At 44.3% G+C, this 26,646-nt stretch overlaps 1 protein-coding gene across 2 annotated transcripts; it reads right to left on the bottom strand.

The window, feature by feature from the left end:
• Nucleotides 1–777: 777 nt before the first annotated feature.
• CD200R1 (CD200 receptor 1) lies at nucleotides 778–25,233 on the bottom strand. 2 transcript variants are annotated; one of them, XM_073308327.2, is made up of 6 exons: nucleotides 24,747–25,233; nucleotides 10,269–10,583; nucleotides 8,155–8,394; nucleotides 7,013–7,130; nucleotides 5,736–5,787; nucleotides 778–1,934 (listed from the first exon to the last, which is right to left on the bottom strand). In XM_073308327.2, exons 1-6 carry the CDS (start codon nucleotides 24,832–24,834, stop codon nucleotides 1,806–1,808), a joined length of 942 nt encoding a protein of 313 aa, XP_073164428.1. In that variant the 5' UTR covers nucleotides 24,835–25,233; the 3' UTR covers nucleotides 778–1,805. The 2 variants fall into 2 exon arrangements, with proteins under 2 accessions (XP_073164428.1, XP_073164436.1); XM_073308335.2 differs by having other exon boundaries at nucleotides 7,013–7,106; nucleotides 24,747–25,227.
• Nucleotides 25,234–26,646: the final 1,413 nt, after the last annotated feature.

Raw genomic sequence — 26,646 nt, forward strand, 5'->3', positions numbered from 1 at the left:
TTGACAATGCAGTGAGCGTGATTGCTCAACACCCAGTGGCAGGCAAAAAGGGAATGAATCTCTGGCTATATTAAGACAGCAACAGATCATTATGACAACGTCAATTCTAAGATGACTGGGACTTTCAAAGAAGCCCAAGGGAGTTTGGTGGCCATGTCCCATTGCAATCCATTGGGAGTTGGGTGCTAAACTCCTTTAGGTTCCTGGGAAATTCCAAGCCAAAGTACTTCCTCACCTTGAATTCAGTGTCCAGCTCTGGCCACCTCCACACAAAAAGGACACATCAGAAATGGAGATGGGCAACAGGTGTGTTTAGAAGACTGTGGAGTGGGGTAGCTCTCCCCGAGGAGGAAAGGTTTGAGGCTATTTACAGAAGCTTGGAAAGGAGACCAATAGAGAGCCGTGTTTCTTTCAACCAGGAGGGTCACAAAAGGGGATCACAAGATGTTGAAAATTGTATTACAGTCAAAAGCAAAGAAAATCTCTCTTTCCCCCTCCTCCTCCTGCCCACACAGCCTTACCCTTCAAGGTCAGGTGGCCTCTGTCAACTTCTCAATAAGTACATACAAACAGATCATACAGGCTTAGCATTAATACTTTTTTTACTTACTGTTATAGTAAAGTAAGAAGGTCATGAAATGTTTTGACTTCAAATAAGGGCTCACCCAACCAATAAGGTTGAAAAACACTGGTAGAGAGGACAACTGCCTTGTCCTATTTACCTCTGTCCATAACACATGGACAAGAGGCACTTTGATGAAATTAAAAGATAACATGTTTGAAATGGATAAACTCATTTTTATATGAAGTAAATTAATCTTGTGCTGCAATTATACTTAGACAAAATAGCTTAATGAGATTCAAGGAAAGGTTTCAGCACATAATTGAAACCACCCTCTGCAATTAACATTAGCTAAAATAAATATTACACGGGCCAGCAAGCCTTATGCTTCAAGACAAACTGAGTACCAGCTGAGGGCAGGAAGAAATTACCCTGGCTTGGTCCATTATTGCACAATCCCAGTAGATGCATTATTGGTGTTTTGCTTCTTTTCCTGAAACATTTTGCCTTGGCCACTGTTAGAAACAGACTAATGGAGTGGCAGGACTATTATGCTATTGCAGTATGTTAATGCCTGTGCTCCCTGAAGGAGGAGATTCCACCACGGGAAGACTCCTGAGAATGACTTGTAACTTAGTACAGACTATAGAAAACATTTTGTGTTCAATGGGAGACCTGACAAGTTATTCAGCATCCTCCTACCCAATGGACCTCCTCAATAGATAGTGCTTCTTCTCAGGATTGGGAGGATACTGAGATACTCAGTTGATCTCCCATCCCAGCTGATCTATCATCTAATGACCAGTTCCCTTACTATTACAGTAGACTTCGTCAGTGGGTGTTTCACTCCTCCTCCCACTCCCAAAGTGACACAGAACTAATGCCTAAAAAGGAATGTCCAACGTTTGGATTGCTGCAGTCAGGGCAGCCAGTGGGGACCTGTGAGCACAAGAGCTGTCCATGGTGAAACCAATGGCAGCAGGTCACTCCATCTTTCACAGTGCTAATTCCCAGGATGGGGACAGAGGGTGACAAAAAGGGAAGAGGAAACAAGAGGAATTGATCAGCAAGCAGATATGTTTGGAGGCACCCAGTGGTTATGCAGATCCTTGGCTCTCAGAATCCCGTGAAGAAAATGTTTGGTGATGGAGATCTTCTTCTGGAAGGAATCCAGTATCATTAATCTTCCCTGCAACCTGTTCCCCTTCTTCACACAGGTGGTGAGTCGGGCCCAGCTGGATTCTCAGGTTTCTGACTGGAGCCCTGGTGGGAGGTCTTCACTCACTGTTACTTCATACACTGTGTTGTAGATTGTGTTTTCCTTCTGCACATAGCTGGCGTAGGGCTCCAACTCTTGCTGCTCATTACTATCCTAGTAAATCAAAGGCAATAACCATGAGCACCAGGACTGGATTTGTTTGGAAATAAAAGTTCTTTCTGGAATCTTAAAAAGGTGTGAACTGAGCAACAACATGTCTCCCCTCCCCTAAATGTAAGAAACACAGGGAGCAGGGCTCCACGGATATATGAATGATCACAGGCTGATGCTATGGAAACAGTTGATGGCATATCTGCCTTACAGATAGAGCCATCAAGAAGCAGCATGGTCTAGTGCCTAGCACAATGGAGTGGGGCTCAAAACTGGGATCGTGCCTGGTTCTGTCACTGACCTGCTGAGCGAACTGGAGATGTTTACTTCACCTCTGTTTTCTCATCAGTGCTCTGTTTCTCTTACCTATTTGGACTATAAGATCTTTGGGGACTGCCTCTCACTATGTCTTTGTACAATATTGAACAAAATGGAGCCCTGATCTCAGTTGGTGCCTAGAGGTTCTCTTGTAAACCAGTAATAAATAATAATAAACTGGGCTAAAACTACAAAATAACGTTAAGTTCCAATCTATGCTAATAGAAAAGGAGTACTTGTGGCACCTTAGAGACTAACCAATTTATTTGAGCATGAGCTTTCGTGAGCTACAGCTCACTTCATCAGATGTTTACCGTGGAAACTGCAGCAGACTTTATATACACACAGAAATCATGAAACAATACCTCCTCCCACCCCACTGTCCTGCTGGTAATAGCTTATCTAAAGTGATCAACAGGTGGGCCATTTCCAGCACAAATCCAGGTTTTCTCACCCTCCACCCCCCCACACAAATTTACTCTCCTGCTGGTGCTAGCCCATCCAAAGTGACAACTCTTTACATAATCAAGTCGGGCTATTTCCTGCATAGATCAAGGTTTTCTCACATCCCCCCCACCCCCATACACACACAAACTCACTCTCCTGCTGGTAATAGCTCATCTAAACTGACCATTCTCCAGGTTTAAATCCAAGTTAAACCAGAACATCTGGGGGGGGGGGGGGGTAGGAAAAAACAAGAGGAAACAGGCTACCTTGCATAATGACTTAGCCACTCCCAGTCTCTATTTAAGCCTAAATTAATAGTATCCAATTTGCAAATGAATTCCAATTCAGCAGTTTCTCGCTGGAGTCTGGATTTGAAGTTTTTTTGTTTTAAGATAGCGACCTTCATGTCTGTGATTGCGTGACCAGAGAGATTGAAGTGTTCTCCGACTGGTTTATGAATGTTATAATTCTTGACATCTGATTTGTGTCCATTTATTCTTTTACGTAGAGACTGTCCAGTTTGACCAATGTACATGGCAGAGGGGCATTGCTGGCACATGATGGCATAGATCACATTGGTGGATGTGCAGGTGAACGAGCCTCTGATAGTGTGGCTGATGTTATTAGGCCCTGTGATGGTGTCCCCTGAATAGATATGTGGGCACAATTGGCAACGGGCTTTGTTGCAAGGATAAGTTCCTGGGTTAGTGGTTCTGTTGTGTGGTATGTGGTTGTTGGTGAGTATTTGCTTCAGGTTGCGGGGCTGTCTGTAGGCAAGGACTGGCCTGTCTCCCAAGACTTGTGAGAGTGTTGGGTCATCCTTTAGGATAGGTTGTAGATCCTTAATAATGCGTTGGAGGGGTTTTAGTTGGGGGCTGAAGGTGACGGCTAGTGGCGTTCTGTTATTTTCTTTGTTAGGCCTGTCCTGTAGCAGGTAACTTCTGGGAACTCTTCTGGCTCTATCAATCTGTTTCTTTACTTCTGCAGGTGGGTATTGTAGTTGTAAGAAAGCTTGACAGAGATCTTGTAGGTGTTTGTCTCTGTCTGAGGGGTTGGAGCAAATGCGGTTGTATCGCAGAGCTTGGCTGTAGACGATGGATCGTGTGGTGTGGTCAGGGTGAAAGCTGGAGGCATGCAGGTAGGAATAGCGGTCAGTAGGTTTACGGTATAGGGTGGTGTTTATGTGGCCATTGTTTATTAGCACTGTAGTGTCCAGGAAGTGGATCTCTTGTGTGGACTGGACCAGGCTGAGGTTGGTGGTGGGATGGAAATTGTTGAAATCATGGTGGAATTCCTCAAGGGCTTCTTTTCCATGGGTCCAGATGATGAAGATGTCATCAATATAGCGCAAGTAGAGTAGGGGCTTTAGGGGACGAGAGCTGAGGAAGCGTTGTTCTAAATCAGCCATAAAAATGTTGGCATACTGTGGGGCCATGCGGGTACCCATAGCAGTGCCGCTGATCTGAAGGTATACATTGTCCCCAAATGTGAAATAGTTATGGGTAAGGACAAAGTCACAAAGTTCAGCCACCAGGTTAGCCGTGACATTATCGGGGATAGTGTTCTTGACGGCTTGTAGTCCATCTTTGTGTGGAATGTTGGTGTAGAGGGCTTCTACATCCATAGTAGCCAGGATGGTGTTATCAGGAAGATCACCGATGGATTGAAGTTTCCTCAGGAAGTCAGTGGTGTCTCGAAGGTAGCTGGGAGTGCTGGTAGCGTAGGGCCTGAGGAGGGAGTCTACATAGCCAGACAATCCTGCTGTCAGGGTGCCAATGCCTGAGATGATGGGGCGCCCAGGATTTCCAGGTTTATGGATCTTGGGTAGTAGATAGAATATCCCAGGTCGGGGTTCCAGGGGTGTGTCTGTGCGGATTTGATCTTGTGCTTTTTCAGGAAGTTTCTTGAGCAAATGCTGTAGTTGCTTTTGGTAACTCTCAGTGGGATCATAGGGTAATGGCTTGTAGAAACTCGTGTTGGAGAGCTGCCGAGCAGCCTCTTGTTCATATTCCGACCTATTCATGATGACAACAGCACCTCCTTTGTCAGCCTTTTTGATTATGATGTCAGAGTTGTTTCTGAGGCTGTGGATGGCATTGCGTTCCGCATGGCTGAGGTTATGCTAATCTATGCTAATGTGGCAGCAAAAACAATCAATCCTATTTAGGCTCCTAAATGCCCAAATGCCTTTTGAAAATGAGACTTAGGTGCCTCAATCAGTTAGATGTTGCAATGTTGAGGGCAGAAATGCCTAAATACCTTTAAAAATCTGGGCCTAAGTGACTTGCTCAAAATCACCACAGGAAGTCTGTGGTAGACAAAGGAATTGACCTTAGCTCACTAGAGCCCACGGCTAGCACTCTAACCATTGACCCATCTTCCCTCTCCTGTCCTTATTAGTCAGCTCACCTGTATTGTAACATGATTTGATCACATCAGAGTTAACTATTGTTAAATTGTGACTGACTCTCATTTTCGCTAAGGACTCTTTACACTGCTCTGGCCATAAAGGAGTCTTAAAGAGTATGTAAATTACAGATCTGGCCATTCAGAATTTAGTGACTTTTTGAGATTCACAGTCCATTTTGTTACATGACATCTTTCCTTTTGTAAATTTAAAAAAAAAGGTTGCTTCTCATTTAGATCAATAAGAAGAACTTTCAAAACAACCCCCTCCCCCAGCCACTTTGCTGTAAAACCATGAGGTGTATCACAGCTATACTCAGCACAGCTCTTCCTGGCATGATCAGGGAGAACTGTCAGAGCTGCTGCTTTTTGAATCACAAGAATGCTAGTTTGAGTCTTGACTGTGGCAGTGCTCTGCAGGCATATATTACAAGTCCAAATCTTGATATTTGGAGTGCACATGGACTCTGTCCTGCTTTGTGTCAAGTGACAGTTTGCGGAACACAATTGCACCTGCAGAAAGTAGGGAGAGCCAAAATCTGACAGCTTCCCTTAATGTATAAAACTTTTCTGAGTTACTTTGGGAGCACATCTCAGATTTAGTGACATCTTGGCTTACATCCACTTCCTTACCTGCAGGTTGTGTGTGGGAGCAGTCTCAGGGATTTTGGACTTATAACAAATTCTGTGGAAGGAAAAAAGACAGGAAAAAAAAGTATAACAAATTCTACCTTCAGTGTTAGGTTGGGCCACTGAGACCACACATCTTGGAGCAGAAGGGCCCTGAGAGAGTCTGTAATCCACAACTAATGAACCCCTTCTTCCTCAAGTCATCAAGAAGGGGGCTAAATGTCATCTCTCAGATCCTTCACTGGATGGCTCTTGACCGGGGTTCTCAAACTGGGGGTTGGGACCCCTTGGAGTTGCGAAGTTATTACAGGGCGGGTTGCGAGCTGTCAGCCTCCACCCCCAAACCCCGCTTCACCTCCAGCATTTATAATAGAGTTAAATATTTAAAATGTGTTTTTAATTTATAAAGGGGGCACACTCAGAGGCTTGCTGTGTGAAAAGAGTCACCAGTACAAAAGTTTCAGAACCACTGCACTTGACTCTGATGTTTTGATCTCCTGACTCTACATATGTGAAGTCCCTACTCCGGCCTGTGGGAGCCCTGAGCCTATTGGGAGAGCAGAATAGTGGAGACAAGGTCCTCTGGATGGATAAGAGCTTTGCCCTGAATAAGCTTTACTCTACATGAACTAATCCCCTTCTGAGGGAGGAGGACATGAGGCTAAGCAGTTGGACTTTGGACTATGGGGGAGAGGAACTGAGTGAGGGGTTCTCCTGGAATACCACCTACACCAGGAAAAGAACATCCCAGTTACAAATTGTCTATATTTAAGTACAATGCTCCCTACTCTTTTACCCTGGAACTGCATCCCTCTGATTCATTTAAGCAAGGTCTGATGGAACTGAAGTGCAGCACGCAACAAAGGAATAAAGATTCTGCTGCTTGATTCAGCTTTATTAATCTTCTGACAGGACAGTCCTGCTCCGTCCTCCAGAGCTGGGTGACAACTGTTTGGTAGGGAAACTGATCCCCCAAACTGCTGGCTTGAAGAAGCAGATTGAGATATTCTGTAGTACCTAGAGAACAACTTTTACTTTGCCAACTCTCCATACTGACAGGAAGTTTCCCTGGCGTCAGGAGGTGGCATCTTGTGTCCCATGCCCACCCCCTCCACCAGTGTATCATTCACTTAGATACACTGTGCCTCATCATGCCACATCCTGTGTGAATGTGACAGAATCAGAGATGCTTGGATGTCATCTGATCTGATATCAAATAACACCTTAAGTTTCCTCTCAGCTCTAGACAAACTGATTCCTTAGTGCCATGTCATACATACCTGCCACGGTGGAGCTTACAGAGGAAAATTAAAGCCAAAATGAAGAGGATGCCCAGGAGACCAGCAGAGATGGCGAAATACTGAAGAAACACGTCTAATAAGAGAGAATCATGATTTTCTAAATAGGGAGAATCACCATTTCAGTTATTTCCTCACTGATCAACTCCTTTATTGTGTCCACCTGAGGATCACAAGGTGCTTTAAACATTAATTACATCTCACAGCCTGCCCGTAAAATAAATAGTATCTCCACTTGAGAGAAGGGGAAACTGAGGCAAAAAAGTTAAATAGCTTGTCCAAGGTCATGCCTGGAGATTTCAATCTGGAAGGGGAACCTATATCTCCCAATGGCCAATCACGCACTATATTACTAGATCATGTTGCTCTGTAGACTCTGCATATCTCACCATTCAAGCTATCTCTTATATGACTTCAAAGCAAAAGAGCAAGGAAAATAAATAAAACAGTCCAGATAACAGCCATTTACCGTTCAGATTATGAGACTGTTCCCTGTTTTCAGGTGGACAGACACTAGAATGTGCTCTCCTCCCCTCCTCCTTTCACAGCCCCGGTGGCAGGATTCGTACTTGCATCCCAACAAATTTTATTTATGCTTCTCTTTCAGTTGAACGTCTTGTCCATACAAGCAAGTGACAATTGTGATTCAGGTCCCATCAATGCCTTCCCACTGCCAATAAAGTACCACAACCCTGACCTAGAGGGAGCATCTCCAGGGAGGGAGTAGGATAGATGAGTTTCATGGCCCAAGTCATGATATCCCATAAGTCACTGACTCTTGGTCACTACCAAGCTGGGCCAGATGTGACCTGGTGACATCACCGTGCAAGGCTCCATAGCCATTGTACAGTCCCCTAACTGACCCAGCCCCCCAGGTTAGACATTTGTATGGAAAGGAGATAAGAAAAAGGTCCCACTTCAGTCTTAAATTTTGGGGAGTATTTCTGCAGCCTTTATAGATTTCCCTCTCTAGAAGCAAACTGGAATGATCAGCTGAATTTGCAAGGTCCCTGCCACACTCTCACCAGTCTCACTGATATTTTTTGGAGCTGGTGAACAGAGGAGCACATAGTTTATCAGTTATGAATGAAGACTAAATAGAGAAAAGAGATGTCTCCTGTTACCTGATTGGCATTCCTTGGATTGGCTTGTGTTCCAAGCCAGATGAGAGACAAAGCAGGTTATATTAGTCTCTTTGGGGCTGTATATACTGAGCACAGTCACTGTCCCATCTGGGTGATATTCAAGCTCAGTCTTGGGATTTCTGTTTGGGTCCCAAGAGACCTGTGCAGCTGGTTTCCCTGCAGCTGCCTTGCACACAGCGGCCCCGTTACTGTCACAGGTCAAGGTCACTTCAGGAGGGACTGCAGGACAGGAGAAAGGGGAAAGGGTTGAAGTTAGTTTGCTGCATGTGGTATGGCAACTTTCCTCATTCCTATACAAGAAGAACCTAGCAGAAAGAGGAGAATGGGAGTGAAGACAGTATTGCAATAAATAGCAAACACCTGCAACAGCAGAATAGATAATGCGGAGTCCTTACAGCTCTTGAAATGGGGGTATCCCTTGGATGAGAGGGTGAGTGAAAACCTTAGGTGTGCCATGTGGACTACCATAGATAATATCCCGAGACACGGCTTTAGGGAAATGAAGTACCCTCTCCTCACACAGCAATTTATCCTGGTTCAGTTTGAGACATATAAGCTCTCATACACCCTCTGCTGTCAAGATGGAACATAAACAAAAGAACAGAACCTGTATTCACTTCAGAACTAGAGAATGTTGAGGGCTAAAGTGGGAACTAGGAAGAACAGCAGAGAGGAGGAAGGCTGGGAACCACAGTAAGCAAAGGTGCATGCCTGTAAGCCCTTTCCTTAAACTGTTTTGACTGCCAAGGTTCCCAGCTCCACCCCACAAAGTGAATGGCCGGGACCAGGAGCTCATCTGTCACCCAGGTTCCATGCATTGTCTCGTTGTCATGACTCCTAACAATCTCACCCACTCATGTCAGTTTTCTCAGGGATGGTGTGTAGAAATGGGCCTGAATCCAAAACCCCATATCCAAAAAGTTCCTGGATCCTGATCTACATTTTGTGTCATCTGCTGCTGATCTCCGGTAGTAGTTAACACAGGGGTGTGCGTATATTTCTTATCCTTGGTGTGTCTTTGTCTCTCTCTCTTCCCCTCGGTTTTAGTCAATTTTGCAGTAGTAAATTCTTATGGTTATATCATTTAATATAGTCTTTCCAAAATTACCTGGGCAACTTTCAGTATTCTGATCTAGTTACTGCCCTCATGTCAGGTGGGTCACCACAGTAATCCTCCTTTGTTGTGCACAAGATAATGCACTAATGATGTTCCTAGCAAATAGCCTCTTTATGTTTGAGGCAGAAATGTTACAGGGGTAGCATAGGAAGACCTGGATGTCCGAGGGGGTTGGTAATAGGCTCTATTAGCCTTTTACTTGTAGCTTATCAGTTCTAAACCAGATCAGGTTTGCAGTAATTGAAAGTCATTACTATCTGCTATAGGTGAACTGAGCTGACCTCAGTCCTGGTGCTAACAGACTTGGTTTACACTTGCCAGTGGGCATCCAGTCTCAGATGAGAGACCAAAGAACAATTGAACATGGGGGGACTGAACTATCGTTATTCTCAAAAGTGGCCTCACCAAGTAGGGTTTAAGGTACGTTGACTTGTTTGCTATACATGTTCTGTGGAGAGAGGATTTCAGTCTCCAGAACTGTCATTCTGGAATTTCTCACAAGCACTAAAAGGGTCAGATCCTCAAAGGCATTTAGGCTCTTAACATCCCATTGAAATTAGTGGAAGTTGGGAGTCTACATACTTTTCAGGATCTGGGCCTAAATTAACTTTTTAAAAGCAGTTTCATGGGGGGATGGCTTAGGCTGGGAGTGTTTGTACAGAAGCCCCTCTACCAAATAGCCAAAGATTGATGTTAACATTGGGTAGAAAAATAGCTCATGCCAACCTTTCCCGCCATAAAAACAAGGAGAAAGGTTTGAGGAGGGAAAGGAGGACCAGAATGTAAAGAGGTTGGATGTGAGGAGAGACCACAATGAATTCACATAAGGGGATTAACCCAGCAGATGTCCTAAACTCCTTAGTTTTTGGAGTTCTCTGAACCTATATTCTCAACATTCTAAGAGGAGGGGAGGTTTATGTGTCAGGCATAAATCTGATTGTGTAGACAATTAAGAATGTCACAGCCTGTTACTTACCTAATACAGTCAGAGTGTAGGTTTGATTGAAAGTTCCATCGCTGTTTACAGTTTCACAGCTATAACATCCCTCATCTGTGAGTGTCACTTGCTGTATCTGAAGGGCACTATCAGTTTCAGGGCTAGATTTCCAATCCATTCTCTCATTGCAGTTTGTTCTGTCTGTCTTGTTCTGATCAGTTCTGTATGCCAGTGTGCAGTGATTTCCATTCCTTGGTCTTATCTTCCATACTACTGATACCAGATCCCGCCTTGAAATGTCACCACAGGTCAGATTAATGCTGGAACCAGCTATCTTAGACACTCCGATGTTATCTAGACAAGATGTAGGAAGAGAAGGACACTTGAAAAGGTCACCCAGAGTGTCATTACCCCCAGAGCTCCAAGGTTATAACATCTCTAGTATTATAGAATATTCCATAGTAAGATCCCACCTCTGCAGATACTAGACTCATCTCCTTGTGTCCATAGCTTTAAACAGTGACTGATAACCTGACGTTTGGTTTTGCCACCAGTCCATAAGATTAACCTCTCTGCTCTCACACGCCGTAGAACCTCTTCCCTACTGCAATCACTGCCAAGTTTCAGTATAAAGACATTATTGCGGAGTGGAGCCTGACTGAGATGCAAGGCGCACAGCTATATTGGAGGAGCTCCTGGGCTAACTTTCTTTTTTTTCCCCTTGCTTTGGCAGCAATTGTGAGGCAAATGAATGGTGGGGAGGGAGTAACATTAGTAGTGTGCCTGTTCTGTACTGCCCTTGACGTAAGCACAAATCAGGAAAAGTTAGACATTTCTGAGCCACTTCCTGCTGCTCCATCCACAATGGGAGTTAAGCTACCATCTTGGACTAGCTGGAACTCAGCAGAATCAGAAAATCTTTGCAGGAGCTGTATGCTAAGGATTGGTCTACATGTAAAACTTATACTGGGGTAGCTATGTCAGATAGGGGTGTGATTATTTTTTACCAATATAGCTATGCCAATGTAAGTCCTAGTGTAGATGCAATTATCCTGGAAAAGCAGCCCAACTTTGAAAATAGTTTCTATTCAACATATCTTTCTTCCTCTACCCTCCCGAGGCCAAATTCTGCCCAGCTACACTGGAGTAAATCTGAATTAGGTCCTTTGATTTTAGTGGTGTTATGCCAGATTTACACTGATGTTATTGAGAACCAAATTTGAATGTTTGTATTTGATAGTTATCTGGTCACTTCTCTGACAAGAATGAGTTTCTACTCCTGTTAGGCCTGCAAAGCCCCTACAGACACAAGAGAGCAAGCCGGAGTCTATTCTCCCTCACTGAGCATTGACAAAACTCTCAGTTAAGTTCCAGTGAAATAGTCTTTACCATCAGTGGTGGAGGAAGAGGAACAAAGAACCCAGCTGCATTTTCAGATCCCAAGTGAAATCTGTGGAGCCGGCAGTTAGAAAAATCCTTGCTGAGAACAAATAGGGAATTTCCCTTCTCCTCATCTGCTTTTAGAATTACTATTCTGGATATAAATTCCATATGAAGTCCAGTACAATTCATTTTCATGGCTGAATCATCAGCATCACCAAGTAACATCAAATGTATTAGACTATAATATTATGTCCACATAAGTCTATCACAAAAACTTCAACACTGATTAAAAGGACAATTTCAACCTGTTTAGGTCCCTAAGTTACTTTTCTGGGTGTGTGTATTGCATTACAGAAGATGAAACTTTTATTCTGGGTCCTCAGTGAGCTACACAATGTTTAGGTCTTATCTAATCTACATCTTTTCTTAGGAAATTTCTTTCTGTTGCTGTACTGCCAGGAGTAACATGGTGTGAGCACCAGTACAGATAGGCCATCGGCATACTTTTACCACCATGTCATTTAACCCTGGTCAGAACAGGAACAGACGAGAGCTGGGCAAACTTTGTTTGGTAAACACTACATTAACTGAAAAATGTGGTTGCCAAGCAACCAACATTATTTGTGAATTCGGGTCACGTAGTTTTGGCCAAATAAAAAATGATATTTTTTTTCCAAAAAAGTCTAAATGTTTTGTTTTGACATTTCATTTAGAAATAAACTATTGGTTTTTCATTCAACCCAGACCATTTCCCCCTCACTTTTTTCATTTTGATGAGGAAAAAAATCAGTTGGGGTTTGAAACAAACAGAATTTTACTTCTCATTTTTCAGTTCACTGAACTGCAAAACCCATTTAGTCACTCAGCTCAAGCCGAGACTCTCTGGAAGTCGAGACTCTGGTGGCTAGTCTACACTAATACTCTCGCTGTTGCTGTCACTGATAGCACTACAGTGGTGGCAATGCAACATGAGGAAATTTCCTGAAAAAGGCCAGTTTAGGCAAGACCTTAGAGACGGTGTAGGGGAGTGAGCTCCACTTTCCTGTCTGCCTTGGTGACCATCTCATGTGCTTCTGTGATCAGGCTCATAACCACATGGTCTCTTCTACTTTGGGGGGGTGGGGAGAGCCTCTGATTGGCAAGCTCCTCCACAGAGACCAAGGGGATGCGGTGTATGCCTGCAGTGAGGCATAATTGCTTGCTTGAGGTCACCTGGGAAAGCTGAATTGCACTTGCTCTTTGGCACTGCACTCCTTGCTACTACCAAATGTGACACAGTGACGTATAAATGTGGGGGTTCACAATGTCCTTTCACAAGGGCCCCGATTCAGCTAAGCCTTTAAGCCCATACTTAGCTTTAAGCTGGAGTGGTTCCATTGGCCTTCAGTGGAACTATTCACAAGACCTAAGGAGGTCGTGGAAACTCCTTCAGTGGAGGTTTTCCAAAGGAGCCTGGATGGCCAGCTGTCTTGAATGGTTTAGATACAACAAATGCTGCATCTTGGCAGGGGGTTAGACTAGGTCTGGGGTGGCCAACCTGTGGCTCCGGAGCCACACGCGGCTCTTCAGAAGTTAATATGCGGCTCCTTGTATAGGCACCGACTCCGGGGCTGGAGCTACAGGTGCCAACTTTCCAATGTGCAGGGGGGTGCTCCCTGCTCAACTTCTGGGTCTGCTAGAGGTCCTGCCCCCACTCCATCCTTTCCTGTTCCCTCCTCTGAGCCTGCCATGCCCTCAATCAGACCCTCCAAGAGCCTCCTGCATGCCACAGCTGATGCAGGGAGGGAGGTGGAGGCACTGATCGGCGGGGCTGCCGGTGGGCGGGAGGCGCTGGGAGCAGGAGGGCATGGGTGAGCTGATGCAGGGCTGCTGACGTGTTACTGTGGCTCTTTGGCAATGCACATTGGTAAATTCTGGCTCCTTCTCAGGCTCAGGTGGGCCATCCCTGGACTAGATGACCCTCGAGGTTCCTTCTAACCCTATGGGTCTATGATTCTTTGCTGGCAGGGGGCTCATTTGAGGACACTGAGTTGATGACCTACCCCACCTACATGAAAGAGGGAAATCCCTTCAGCCTGAACTTGTAACAAAGTGGCTCTAATCCCCAGGGTTAAACCCTGGTCGCTCCTGTTTATCCTCCAGGGGCCTGATAATCACCATTGTTTTGGGTTATTCCCAACCTCTATAGCACCGGGTGATGCAGGTGATGCAGTGTAACCCCCGGTGGACTGTGGCATGTCTTGCCGCCCCTGCAATGCTTTTGGTTTCCATATAGCAGCCGGGGATAAATTTTTCCATTGATGGAGGCATACCCCTGAGAGGCAGAGAAACTTGTGTGGTTCTACTGTGCCACGGAAAGCCTGCATTGGGAGGGTATTGGCAGCAACACTAACCCCTGGGCTGGGGGCTTTAGGTGTGAGTTAATGAAAGAGAAGGTGGCCTGGTGCCGCACAGTACTGGTATAACTCAGAGCACTGAGACATCCATCACCCTGTGAGGGATTGGGAAGAAGAAGTTAACCCCATACTTGGGGCTGAATCCTCTCATGCCTTTTCTCAGTTTTTGGAGAAGAGTCAAAATATATAACCTGCAGGTGCAGAACAGAAAATTCCCAAGAGAAAACCACATCCTGCCGGTCCTGGGGACAGATGCAGCTGCAACTGCGCCCTGCTTACAACATATCCTTGTTACTTCAGCTCAGACAGTAAAAAAACAAATCGGTAACTCTCATGGGTTTTATTGGTGACAGTGGAGGATATAGTGGGTAAAGTATTTCTTTGGGACTTCCTACGTCCCGCCTTTACTGACAAAAGGGGATAATACTTACCTCCCATCTAAGGTGAACTGTTAGGATTAATTGTTCATGTTTAAAAGTATTTTGAAGATTAAAATCCTAAGTATAACAATTTTCTGGTGCCTGTTCTGTATTGATTTTTTAAATGTATGCACAAAATAAATCACTCGTACAAATCTTTGCCCATTTGATTAAATTGACTACAGCATTCTCACTACACTAACACTGCACTAGGAGTAAGATGTGGGTTTTGTTGTTGTTTTTTGTTTCATTTGTTTCATATAAATATATGCAAATTGTTCTCAGTAAGTGAATTTCAGGAAAAGACTCTTCTGGAGTGGTTGTTTCTAATTCAGACAAAGTCATCAGAAGAGGAAATGAGAGAGGCTGAATGTCTCATGATGGGTTCTTGATTTTAGTTCTGTGAAAGTCTCTTAAAATGAAATGGAGAACAAAGAGCTTCCTTGCTTGACTTATCTTTGTCAGGCGCATCAGCACGTCAGGCCACATCATCAATTCCACTCACCTCATCTAAACGTGACTAAGCAAATCTAAGAGTGCAAGTGGACTGCTATGGCTGGGCTGTTTTTACTGCATGACAGTAACAGTCTTGTGCACCCTTCTTGACAAATAAATGTGACACCAGTGTACTGGCCTACTGGACCATCCTCTCTTAAGTAACCTTCCCGGGATATGGTACAGTTTCCCCAACATAATGGCTGTCCATCGCCAGCGGCAAGAAAGGAAGAAGAAGTGAAGGAGGTGCTGCTTTTTGCTACACCTTTCCATCAGCCTCTATCACAAATGGCCAGGAATGAGTCAGGTACAAGTCACTCACAGTCCACAAGCCACATCAGACAGCTTGAAAGCTGCTGAATTGTGTTTGTGTAAAATCTTCTTTTTTAGGTAAAGTTGAAACAATGGCTTTGAATTGCCCTTTATCCTGTTTTAATGAGAAGGCTTTTAGCTGAGCAGGATAGTTTAAGTAGGAGTCTAAAACATTCTGGACCTGAGCCTCATGTCCATTAGACCAGTTTCCACCACTCTAGTGGGGACCTTAAATTGGGTGTAAATATAATAATGTGCTTTCTCTGTAACTGCCAGAGTGGGGTAAAGAGGCGTTAGGGGAAATATGAATCAGGGTCTTTATTCCTAGTTCTGCCACTGATATAATGTATGATGCTAGAAGCATGAGCTTTGTGCCTGTGTTTCCCCATCCATAAAATGGAGGTAATGCCTACCTCAGAGGCATATTGTGAAGTTTAATTAATTCATGTTAATGTGGTTTGAAGGCCTCTGATTGAAGTTGCTGTAGAAGGGCAAAGTATTATTATTAGCACAGGCCATTATCTAATGTCAAAGTCCCATTAACCATTTCCCAGGAAACAGCTAACACGTGACTTCTTTTCCCCATGATGGTTGTGTTCGATCTCTGAGCTGGAGAGATCCTGAGGATTGGTGTACACAGGGAACTTACATCAGCATAGTTATGTCTCGGGGTGGGAAAAATCCACACCCCTGAGAGACATAGCTATGCCGACCTAACCCCCAGTGTTGAGAGAACTAGATCAACCTAGCTACTGCATCTTGGTGAGGTACATTAACTACAGTTACAAGAGAACTCCTGAAGCGATTCAGCAGCGCTGCTGTAGAGTTTTAAGTGTAGACATACCCTGAGGGAGAAGGTGGGGTTTGATAAAGGATTTGGATACCTTTGTCCAGCCTGCAGCCATCTTCATTCTCCTCCAGATCATCTCAGTATGAAAATGGTGTGTATCCAACACCAGGAAGACATGCTCAAGGGTGATTTCTTCTCCCCCTTATCACAGAATGGAGCGAAATGTTGCATAACGCTGAGTCCAAAGGATGTAAATTCTGCTAGTTTCAAATGGGAAGGACTAACTCTTATATCTCACAAGCTAAGTAGGATTGGGCCTGGTCAACATTTAGACAAGAGACCTACAAAAAAGACCCAATGTGCTATAGCCTATCAGGGAGTGATGTTGGCCAGATTCCAATTCTGCATCCCTAAATTCTGCCCAGTTTCAATTGTATATGGGATTCTTCTTCACTTTCTGTCCCAAACTGTAGTGAAGTGGTATTTGGTACTGCTAACCATTTGCTATTTTTGCCCCAGAGGTGGCTATACTTCAGTGTTGTGTGAAGTGATTCCTGTGTGTGTATAGTTTATAAAATGCTTTGAGATCCTTTAGCATAAATGGTTGTCTCTAAATGGAAATTGTTCTCAGCCGCCTTCTCCTCTCAGTCTGGCAGCCATGAATTTTCCCCATATTTGGGGATGTTCAGATTTGAAGTGGTTTTGGTTCAGACCTATCGCTGGGGCAGATATACTTAGGTCCCTTTGTGCTGCCAGGACCTTAAAGCAGCTCTAAAGAGGCTACTAAGGATTCCTCAAGGCAATTATTGATTAATTTATGTCCTGAAGCATGAGGGTTTATATTCCGTAAACATTTTTATCCTTAGATAAAAGCTTAGAAACAGCCAGTGCATACCATAGGCCTTTGCCATACTGTCACCTCTCAGAAGCTAGTATCTTGTCTTCCAGAATCTCAGCTTTCATTTGAAAAAAAGAGTAAGTCTATAGCTGATATGCTTGCAAAGAAAACCTTAAAAAATGTGAATATAGGGCTTGTCTACACAGGGAAATTGAGTGGCAAAACTATACTGGTATATGTATACTGGTATTACTCCCTGTATAGACACTTTTATTACAGAATAAAAGTGACTTTTCCCAGTTTACCTTCTGACATTTTGGAAGTGGTTTAAGTTATACAGAAAAAACACGCTCTTATTCCAGAATACGAGTGTCCAAATGGGGAGCCATACCTGTACAACTATTGTGGTGTAAATTCACACTTTACCTCATACTGGTTTAACTTCCTGTGTATAATCAATACAAAGATGTCTGCAGAGAGCCTTGTACAATGGGTCTGACAGGTGTGAAGTGTCCTGTTCATCTCACTGAGGCATTCACTCAGGGATGATAATTTAAATGTCAACTATTTCATTCCCTGAGTAAGAAAGGAGACTGGGTCATAACTTACTGTGAGTGTTTTCTCATTTTTGTGCCACATGTCCATGACATTTGGGAGATATCACCACTTTTTTTTTTGCTCAGCCCCAGGAGCTTAGCAGAGCCTATGGGCCCCACTGAGGGGAAGTCAAGCTCAAGGAGCCCAATCTAGTGCAGCTCAGAGAGCTGCACTATCCTATTTTGTGCACAAAATCTAGTGTGAGCAGTGTTTCATTATGGAGACTCATGTGGGTGGAGCTTATGTTATGATGGAGCTTGGAAGAATACTGCCACTCCGCTCTCCCCCAATCTGAGCCCTGATCTCCAAACCTCTCAAGTCCCTCAATATTCTCTAACTTTGACTCACCTGAATATTTCTGTACCATCTCTAAATGTTGCCACTTCCCTGTTCAACAATAAGCCAGTCATTAATCTAACAAACAATGTCATTAAATGTTAAACAAGGTTCCGTAGCAGTGATCCTAGTGTAGGTTTTTAGGGCACCCCACTATTTACACGTTTTCTTGTTTAAAATGGGCCATTTCCCCTCCTTTGGGGGGTTTTTTTTCAAAGAGACACAGTCAATTTAGAAGTCATATGTATGTCTTGAAAATTTGTCAGCTACCACGTGCAAAACCTAAGATTACGGTAACTGAAAGCGATTGGGGAAAAATATTTTTCTCTCCTTTTTTTTCGTTTGTGTACATTGTGCATTTGACAGCACTTTGGTTATAGTCAGTTTCACTGGTTCTCATCTATAATCAGTGACTTAGTCATTTTCTCCTGTTTCTTTGAATCTTTCACACAGCAAAAGGAGAGAGAAACACTTTTAAAAATAGGAAAATATGATTGTAAAACCACAGGGGGTCTTGGGGGCTGGTGTAGAACCTGAAAAGACTTTTAACTCTTTTCATACTGAGTAGATTTCAAATTGGTGAAACTCAGTTTTATATCCATGACTGAAATCTCATCCCCTGAGACTACTTAATTTCCTTAATAGCCTCTTTAAGAAACTGAAGCTTTTAAAGAGATTTTTACCCTCTAAAGAGATAGTTCTATTGTACATTGATTTCCTGAAGCAACACCCTCTTTAACTTTTCAGTGCATGGCCCCACACGCAACAGATTATAACATATTCAAATTAGTGGTATAACCAACTCACAATCGATATACCACATGCAGATGGCTGATTGCATCCTGGAATGAATGTTACATGAGTTACACTATGATGCAATTCAAGGGGCAATATTTGCAGTTTGAAAGAGGCCAGGTGTAATATGCTGAATACGTATAGTCTTTTTTCTGTATCTATACTCTGTCACTGAGTATCTGTGACACTAACCAAGGCTGGGGTGGGAGAACATAACAGACAGACAACAGATCCCTGGTATAACTCTATGGCAGTGAATGGAGTTACACCAGGACTGATCATGGCCCAAAGGGTTTGTGAAACACACTTATCTTCTGAACACCAGCCTGTTCTTTTCAGTTGTAAGAATAGGTATGTACTACTAGTAGAAATAACAAGTTAGTGTGTTGGGTAGATCTCCCTGCAGCTGTGAGATATAGGAGGTAAGGGTTCAGTTGCTTGCTGAAGGGAATCACACACAAATAAGGACAGTGTGGACTCATCCCTTGCTGTCACCTTCAGCTCCCCATTCCCACCCCCACATCCAGACTCTTGATTCTCTGATAATTTCTCTAAACCCATGGTCCTCACCCCATCTCTATCATGCTAACCCTAGTTTATTTAGACGTCTCTTGCTTCCATTACATGAACTTCCTGCTTTCTCATTTCCCAGCTTCTTCTTTCATTCCCTTGCAATCATCTTCCGCTTCTGCCATTGTTACCATGTCACTCTTCTGGGTGAATCCCTCCCCCACCTTCTTCTCGGCATTACTGATAAATTACTAAGTCATTCCCCACAAAGTCATCCCCATCTCTGGTTTCGTTGTCATGGCCTATCTGTGATGTGTTTGTTGTTAGACTGTAAACTCTCCAGGCCAAGGAATTACTTCAGCTGTATGTACTGTACTGGGCTGAGCTCACTGAGAACGCTAAATAATACATGTAAATCCAAACTCCTTGTTTTCATCTTCCAGGCTAAACACAACTCTGCACCTGCCAACTCTCTGCTCTTATTTCTTCCTGTTACCTTCTCTTTCCCTTTAACCTGCCCAAGCCTCACCCCTAAACGCTCCTCTTGTCTTTATACCTTCTTCCATGCCACCCCAAACGCCTGGAATTCCCTCTTTCTACTTGGGCACCAAAGAAACTTCCTCCTCTTCTTCGGCTCCTCCCTGAAAAACTACTTATTGGGTGGAGTCTTCCAGTGATACTTCAGCAATGTAAGAAGCTCATAACTCAACCCTCAGGCCATGTCTAAGCTAGGAAAGGTTGGCTATGTTTTAATCAAGACAAAGGCTAAAAGAAAAAAGGATTGCGGCCCCACTTTAGCATGGGTCTGTCATCCAGACAGCCAGCGTAGTGTCATGGGGTTGGAATCGTTCTTTCTCCACAACACATAGGGCTGGTCCTCAATGGATGTAAATCATCATACCTGAATTGAAATCAGTGGAGTTAAAAGTTTACACCAGCTGAGGATCTGGCCCCTAAACTGTAAACTATATAAGGCAAGGTCTGCGTCTCCATGTTCTGTACATCACCAAGCAAGCTGATGGAACACAAGAAGAAATCTGATGTTTACTCATGCGGATGCGTCCCTGTATTCTGCCCACATCAGGCTTTGTGATATGAATCTATGCTTTTATTATGACACTAACACTGCTTCTAATCAGGCTTTGTGCAGATGAAGTGTGCAAGGACTGATGCGAGTGGGGACCCGAGCCAGCCCTAGTGTGCAAACTCCTCTGTAGCTTTTACTCCAGCGTGGCTCATGAATTTCACCCTCACCATTCCCATTATTGTTCTAATTGAGATGGCATTTTTATTGGCTTATAATGTTCAGAAATAGTTCCCTTTAAGGCCAAAATGTGTCCTGGTTGTTTTCAGTCCAGAGAGGAAATCCATTTCCAACCTTTGAAGAAAAATCTATTCCTTCCATTTAAAGATTCATATAAAAGCAGCACTGTGTATGTGTGTGTGTTTTTCTCACTTATTGAAATAGATTTTATTTTTTTACTTTAAATTATTTTTGTCTTTTTACTTTGCAGGAAAATATTTTTTTTAATCCATGGAGGCTGACATTTTAATCAGACAAACTCAAGAAAGTCAGAATTATGGAGCTAGATCACCATGCCTCACTAAGTGCTGTTCCAGCAGTACAATGGGCACTAAAGCAGACAAGTGAGTATTTTTCCAGCATAGGGGAATCCTCACATGGCTGAAATGTGACATACTGCCTACCAAACAGCTACAAAGGGCCTTCGATTTTTTTTTCACTGAAGAAATGAACATGGAGCATTTTCTATGATGCTGCATAGGCTCAATCTAAATTTCAATTCTCCTCCTCCAAGGAAAGGACTAAAATGCATTTTGTTCTGTTTGTTTATGTTGAAGTTGCACCTTCTCTTGGAATCATAGATGCAAATATGTAGGATTTAGTGTGTCTGACTACCTATAGTATGTTTTGTGATCATTTAAAGAAAGACCCTGTTGTAATTTATAGGTACAAGCTGGCAGAGTTAAGGTGACTGTGCTGTCCTTAATGCCCTCACTTTTGTGCAGTTAAAAATCTCACTCATAATTGTTTTGAAGTTGGTTTTTTAACATAATTTATTTGGATTTTTCTAATAATGAAGCTGCCATATGAAAAAATAATAAGGGCTCTGACTTTCCTGCCTTTTTTTGTACACGTGAATGATCACGTCTTCAAAAACAAAAAATAAGAGCGGTGAGTTTTCAAACAGTGTGTACATCCACACTCATATGTCAGAGTTAAAGAAAATACAATATTGTATGTGGTCAGGATGCTATTTTCAAACCTCCTTACTGCTGGGGTTTTCAAATGAGACTGATGCGAGCACAACAGTCCTTGGTCAGGACAATGTCGGGATCTGCCTTTAAAGAATTTGTGTGTGTATGTGTGGAGGGGGGGAAATCACCTAAAAAAGTCTCAGATGATTTAAAAAAAATACAGAACACTATTTAAATGGTTGGGTAAGAAAAATAATCAAATGTTCCCCCCCCCTTTAATGTGTACGTTTTCAATGTTAAAATAAACAGCAGGGTGCCAGTGCACTAAAGAAAGGGGGCACTAAAGCAAGAGTGGGATGAAGACAGAGGCAGTTTATCTAAATATTTTCCCCATCCTATGAAGTCTTAAATCAGGAGTAGAGTTCCAATATGAATGAGAGCAGGTGGCTGGGAGGATGGCAGGGCTGCATCAACCTTAAAAGAACTCCCCATGGAACACCTCCCCACACTGCTCACTCTTCCCTTGACGTTCATATCCAGATATTTGGGGTGTTCCTCTGCTTAACCCAGTAAGGAAAGTCACTGAGGCTGTCTCTACACTGGCACTTTCCTTACAATTTCCCAGTACTGCAGCTCTGGTGCCTGCCATGGTGAAATCACTAGTATAGACCAGCCACCAACATAGGCGCTGGAACTAGGGGTGTCTGAGGTGTGGCTGCACCCAGTGGCTTGAAGTGGTTTCCATCATATACAGGGTTCACAAGGTGCTTCAATGGCTCTCAACACCCCCACCATACAAATTTGTTGCAGCTCCCCTGGCCACCAGCATTTTAAATGATGTGTCATCTAACACTGGTTTTAACTTTTTTTCTGGCGACCCAGCTGAAGAAAATTGTTGATGCCCGTGACTCAACGGAGCTGGGGATGAGGGGTTTGGGGTGTGGGAGGGGCTCAGGGCTGGGGCAGAGGGTTGTGGTGCAGGTGAGGGCTACGGGGTGGGGCCAGGAATGAGGGGTTCAGGGTGTGGGGGTTGGGGTGTGTGAGGGGGTCAGGGTTCTGGGCTGAGGGTTCAGGCTCTTGGGTGGGGCTGGGGATGAGTTGTTTGGGGTGCAGGAAGGGGCTCTGGGTTGGCGGGGGCTCAGGGCAGGGGATTGGGGCTCAGGGTTGGGGTGCGGGCTTACCTCAGGTGGCTCCCTGTCAGCGGTGCAGCGGAGGTGCTAAGGCAGGTTTCCTGCCTGTCCTGGCATCGCGGACCACGCTGTGCCCTGGTAGCAGCCAGCAGCAGGTCTGGCTCTCGCCCGCACTCAGCTCCATTGGCCGGTTCCCGGACAATGTGAATGCAGAGCCAGTGCTTGGGGCGGGGGGCAGCACATAGAGCCCCGTGCCCCCCGCCCCGCCTTGGAGCCGGACCACTGCTGGCTGCTTCCGGGGCACAGCACAGTGTCAGAACTTGCCTGCCTTAGCTGGGCAACACCACCGACAGGACTTTTAATGGCCCGGTCGGCAGTGCTGACCAGAGCCACCGCCTTCCATTCCGTGACCCGCAGTTTGAAAACCACTGATCTAACACAGCTCAGACCAGGACTAGACACCGTAGCTGTTAAACCGCCTGCGCCTTGCCTAAGCTCGTGCTTCCCTTGTCACCAAAACTAGTGCAGCAGTAGGAGATTTAAGAAAAAGGTTCATGTAGTTAAGGCCTGGCTGAGCCTGTAAAGTGCACCCTTTTTCAAATGTCATTGTTTCATTTTACAGCCACTCCTGGCCCCCAGAAGCTGGCTGGGACTCTGGGCTCCCAATAATTTTGGTACTCTGTGGGGACAGATGTGTCCATGATGGGTGTACGTGCACTGGGCCCACCTACGCCACTAAGCCTGTGGCCTGTGAGGGAGCGGAGGCCAGAATGGAGGAAATGCAGAGGAGCTGCCTGAGTTTTACTACGTGCTTTGAGGCAGCCTCCTGCATTCAACCTTATGCAGAGAGAGAAACAGCCTGGTCTGGGACAGGGCACTCAAGGGTAAGTACCTGTGGGAAAATTTCTGTTTCCTGTTTTTCTGTGGAAAATTGGGTTTTTGATTAAACAGTTGTTCTTGTGCAAACTTATCTGCCTTCCATGGAAAATTTCATCTTTTTGTCAAAAAGAAAAAAAAATCAAAAACCTTCTAACTGAGAAGGTTTGGGTTGTGGCTGAGAGGTTTTCAGGTTTTTAACTGAAAGTTGAAATCTTCAGAAAATTTCAATGAAAATGAATTCTTTTATTTATGTCAAAATTTTCCTAGAAAAAAATCCTCATTTCCTGACCAGCGCTATTTAAGTCCCTGGGGTTTTACCCCGACTCTGAGATCACTGTTATACCTTGGATGAGCTGCTTAACACTCCTGTGTCTCAGTGTTTCCATCTGTAAAATGTGGACGAGGTACTAACCTAACCTCTCAGGGGTGCTGAAGCTGAATTAAACAATGGTTGTAAATGTTTTGAACTCCTCTGATGGAAGGCACTAGAGATGTGAAACCTATCTTTGGAGCCTGTGTTTGAACAGCTCAGCACATTAGACCAATTCCTCATTGCCAGTACGTGTACTTTAGCATTAACACTTCAGGCTTTTGTGACTGGTGCATGAGACTGCCTCTCCCTGCTTTAGTGATGAGTTTCTGTGGTGAGCCCAGGGGATGCGCCTTGCACTCACGAGATTGGGGCTTGGAAGATCATGAGCTCTACAAATACAGGTGAATGGGAGCTGGTGGACAGTAGCTGGAGCAGCGAAAAGGCTAATAAAACTGAGACAGCTGACCTAAAAGCTTAGGAAGCATGGCCTTAGATGATACTGTTTTCACTACAGAAGCTGTTTTTGATCAAACACTGACAGGTGTTCCTTATGGTAAAACTCCCACCAGCTCTCAGAATGGATCCTCAGGGCTGCTTGCCACTCTCTAATAGGATCTCCCACCAGTGCTCAGAATGAAATTTATGATCTCCACCCTCCCCCATGGGAGCTATGACCAGCCTTCCTAACAAAACCCAGAAGAGACCCCCGCCCTGGCTAAGACTTTGGGTTCACAGACGGGGCTGCACACACTATTTCCTGTGTGACCTACAGTCTGTTAAATAAATCAGCCTCTTGGACGACAGGAATTTAAAGACACAGGGAAGAGTCTTTTGGCAGCTGATAATGTTGTTAACTGTGAATCAATCCCAGTTGCTAAGTAAACCAGATACAGGGCACATGCCTAGTGACAATAGGCCTGGTGATCACAGGCAGATGTAGTGAATGAAGAGCAGGTCTAACATGCCAGTAACAATACATAATCAACTCTGTCCTTTAATGAAAGCAGCACTGGTAAGTACAGCATTTACGTGAAGGAAACATCCTAGCACATTCCCCTTGCCTCGATCCATAGCAGCTGCTTGGTCCCAAAGAGAAGTCTAACTTACCTATTTGTACCATGGCCACAGAGACGGTGAGCAGCACGAAGGCACAAAAAGTCTTCCCTAAACAATTCATGTCAGCTTTTGCTTTCATCGCTCACACAGCTCGCTCACTCCATCCATCCTGTTGTCAGACCAGCTGCAGACGCGGGGAGCTTCCCTCTGTGACAGTGTGCCCTTGCCAGCCAGTGTCTCTGTTCCCTCTTCCACTTCCCCACCTCTCCTCCACCCCAACTCCGCCTGCTCCTGACTGATTAGCTCCTTGGAGGTAGAGAGGCTCCTTCTTCTGCCTTTTCATGACACTAGGCTTCCTGTGCTGAGAGCCAAGGCAAACATTGAGGAAACAGATTTAGCAGCTATGCCTTCCGTTCATTGGCTCTCCTTGCAGTGCTGATGTGTGAAGATAAACTCCACAGCAGAGCTCAGAATGGAGTAAAAATGAAGCTTATTCTTCAAGCCTGGGCTTACTGTCAGAGAGGGAATATTAATCATGGGGAGTTGGATCATCCAGTAATAACAGTGTACTCAGCGCTTCACAGACAAGAAAAGTTCGACCTCTGAAGGGCTTCCATTCTAAAAGACCTTATATACAAAGACCTCTTTTAATAATTGCCCCACAGGAGATGCTCTGTCCTTGTAGGGATCAGGGCCTTAATCCTACTCTAAAACAATGAGGCTCACTCCAACCTCAGAAGAGAGAATGTGTGTGTGGGGTGGGGTGGGGGAGGGGACTTTGTTGTAGTAGCCAGGCAAGGTACTAACAAATTTCAAAAGGACTTTATTTTTTAAAGTGGAAACCTCTTTTCCAAGCTGCTGCTGCACCCTCATCCTCTTCAACTCCTCCCCACTCCCCCCTGTTTCCTGTCCTTTCAGACTCCCAACAGCCAGTGCTCCCAATTCTAATAATTACAAGCAACATCAAAACACCACACTCCCTCCTCTCTTAAGAAACTCTCCCAATTACAATAAACATTGTTGTTCTAACCACAGGAACAAATAGGAAACAAGGCACTATACTGTTGACAGAAATATTACACTAAAAACACTATAAATACTACATAACATAGTCTCTAGTCCAGACAGGTGGTCGTCTGGGTCTGACAGGCCGTCTCTCAAGCCCTGGTTCCAGTGCAATGTCTTGTTGGCATAATCTCCTCTTGGTGCACAGACAGGTGCAAGATAAGAAGCATTCCATACCAGCCCATCAGAAAGTCGATAGGTGTAAGGTCCCTTCTTCTCTATGATTTTAAGAGGAGCTGTGAATTTATCGTCCCCTTTGCATAAAATTCCAGGTTTTCATACTCTAACGAAGGAACCACACTGAAACTTTGGTTCTTTAGCACCCCGACGCTTGTCTGTGAAAGGCTTATATTTTGCTTGGCTCTGTTCAACTGTTTTTCTCACATCATCCTCAGTTGGGGCCTCAGGTCGTGCCTTTAACAATCCAGCAATGTTCAGTTTAGTATTCATCTGTTTCCCATGCAGTAACTCCGTGGGTGATCTTTGCATTTGTGGCATGTCATGTAGCCCGGTATGCTTGCAAGAAATCAGTAGTGAAGGTTATCCACAATCGCCCTTCCAATTTAGCCATTTGCAAACTCTTTCAAACTTCTGTTAAACCGTTTGATTTCCCCATTGGCTTCAGGGTAGGATAGGGATGACCTTCTGTGTAAAATGTTCCTCTTTGCTAGAAAAGTTTCAAACTCCAGGGAAGTAAATTGACTACCATTATCTGAAACCAGTTCTTTGGGGTTACCTTCCCTGCTAAAAACTGAAGAGAGGAACTTAATTACTCTAGCAGAAGAGATTTGCGATGTAAACGCTACCTCAGGCCATTTACTGAAATAGTCTATTAAGGTGATGGCATAATGACAGTCAGTTGGAGCAGTATCAAAGGGTCCTACAG

Source organism: Lepidochelys kempii, chromosome 1 (assembly GCF_965140285.1).
Source record: "Lepidochelys kempii isolate rLepKem1 chromosome 1, rLepKem1.hap1, whole genome shotgun sequence".
Taxonomy (NCBI): domain Eukaryota; kingdom Metazoa; phylum Chordata; order Testudines; family Cheloniidae; genus Lepidochelys; species Lepidochelys kempii.

What these genes read in the sequence shown, in the direction of transcription:
- CD200R1 (XM_073308327.2), bottom strand. Translation starts at nt 24,834, where the DNA reads ATGAAAGCAAAAGCTGACATGAATTGTTTAGGGAAGACTTTTTGTGCC. An exon ending in TGTGGCCATGGTACAAATAG is followed by an intron (nt 10,584 to 24,746) that starts GTAAGTTAGACT and finishes CATCTTGTCTAG; the next exon opens with ATAACATCGGAGTGTCTAAG. An exon ending in ATCCAAGGAATGCCAATCAG is followed by an intron (nt 7,131 to 8,154) that starts GTAACAGGAGAC and finishes CTCCCTATTTAG; the next exon opens with AAAATCATGATTCTCTCTTA.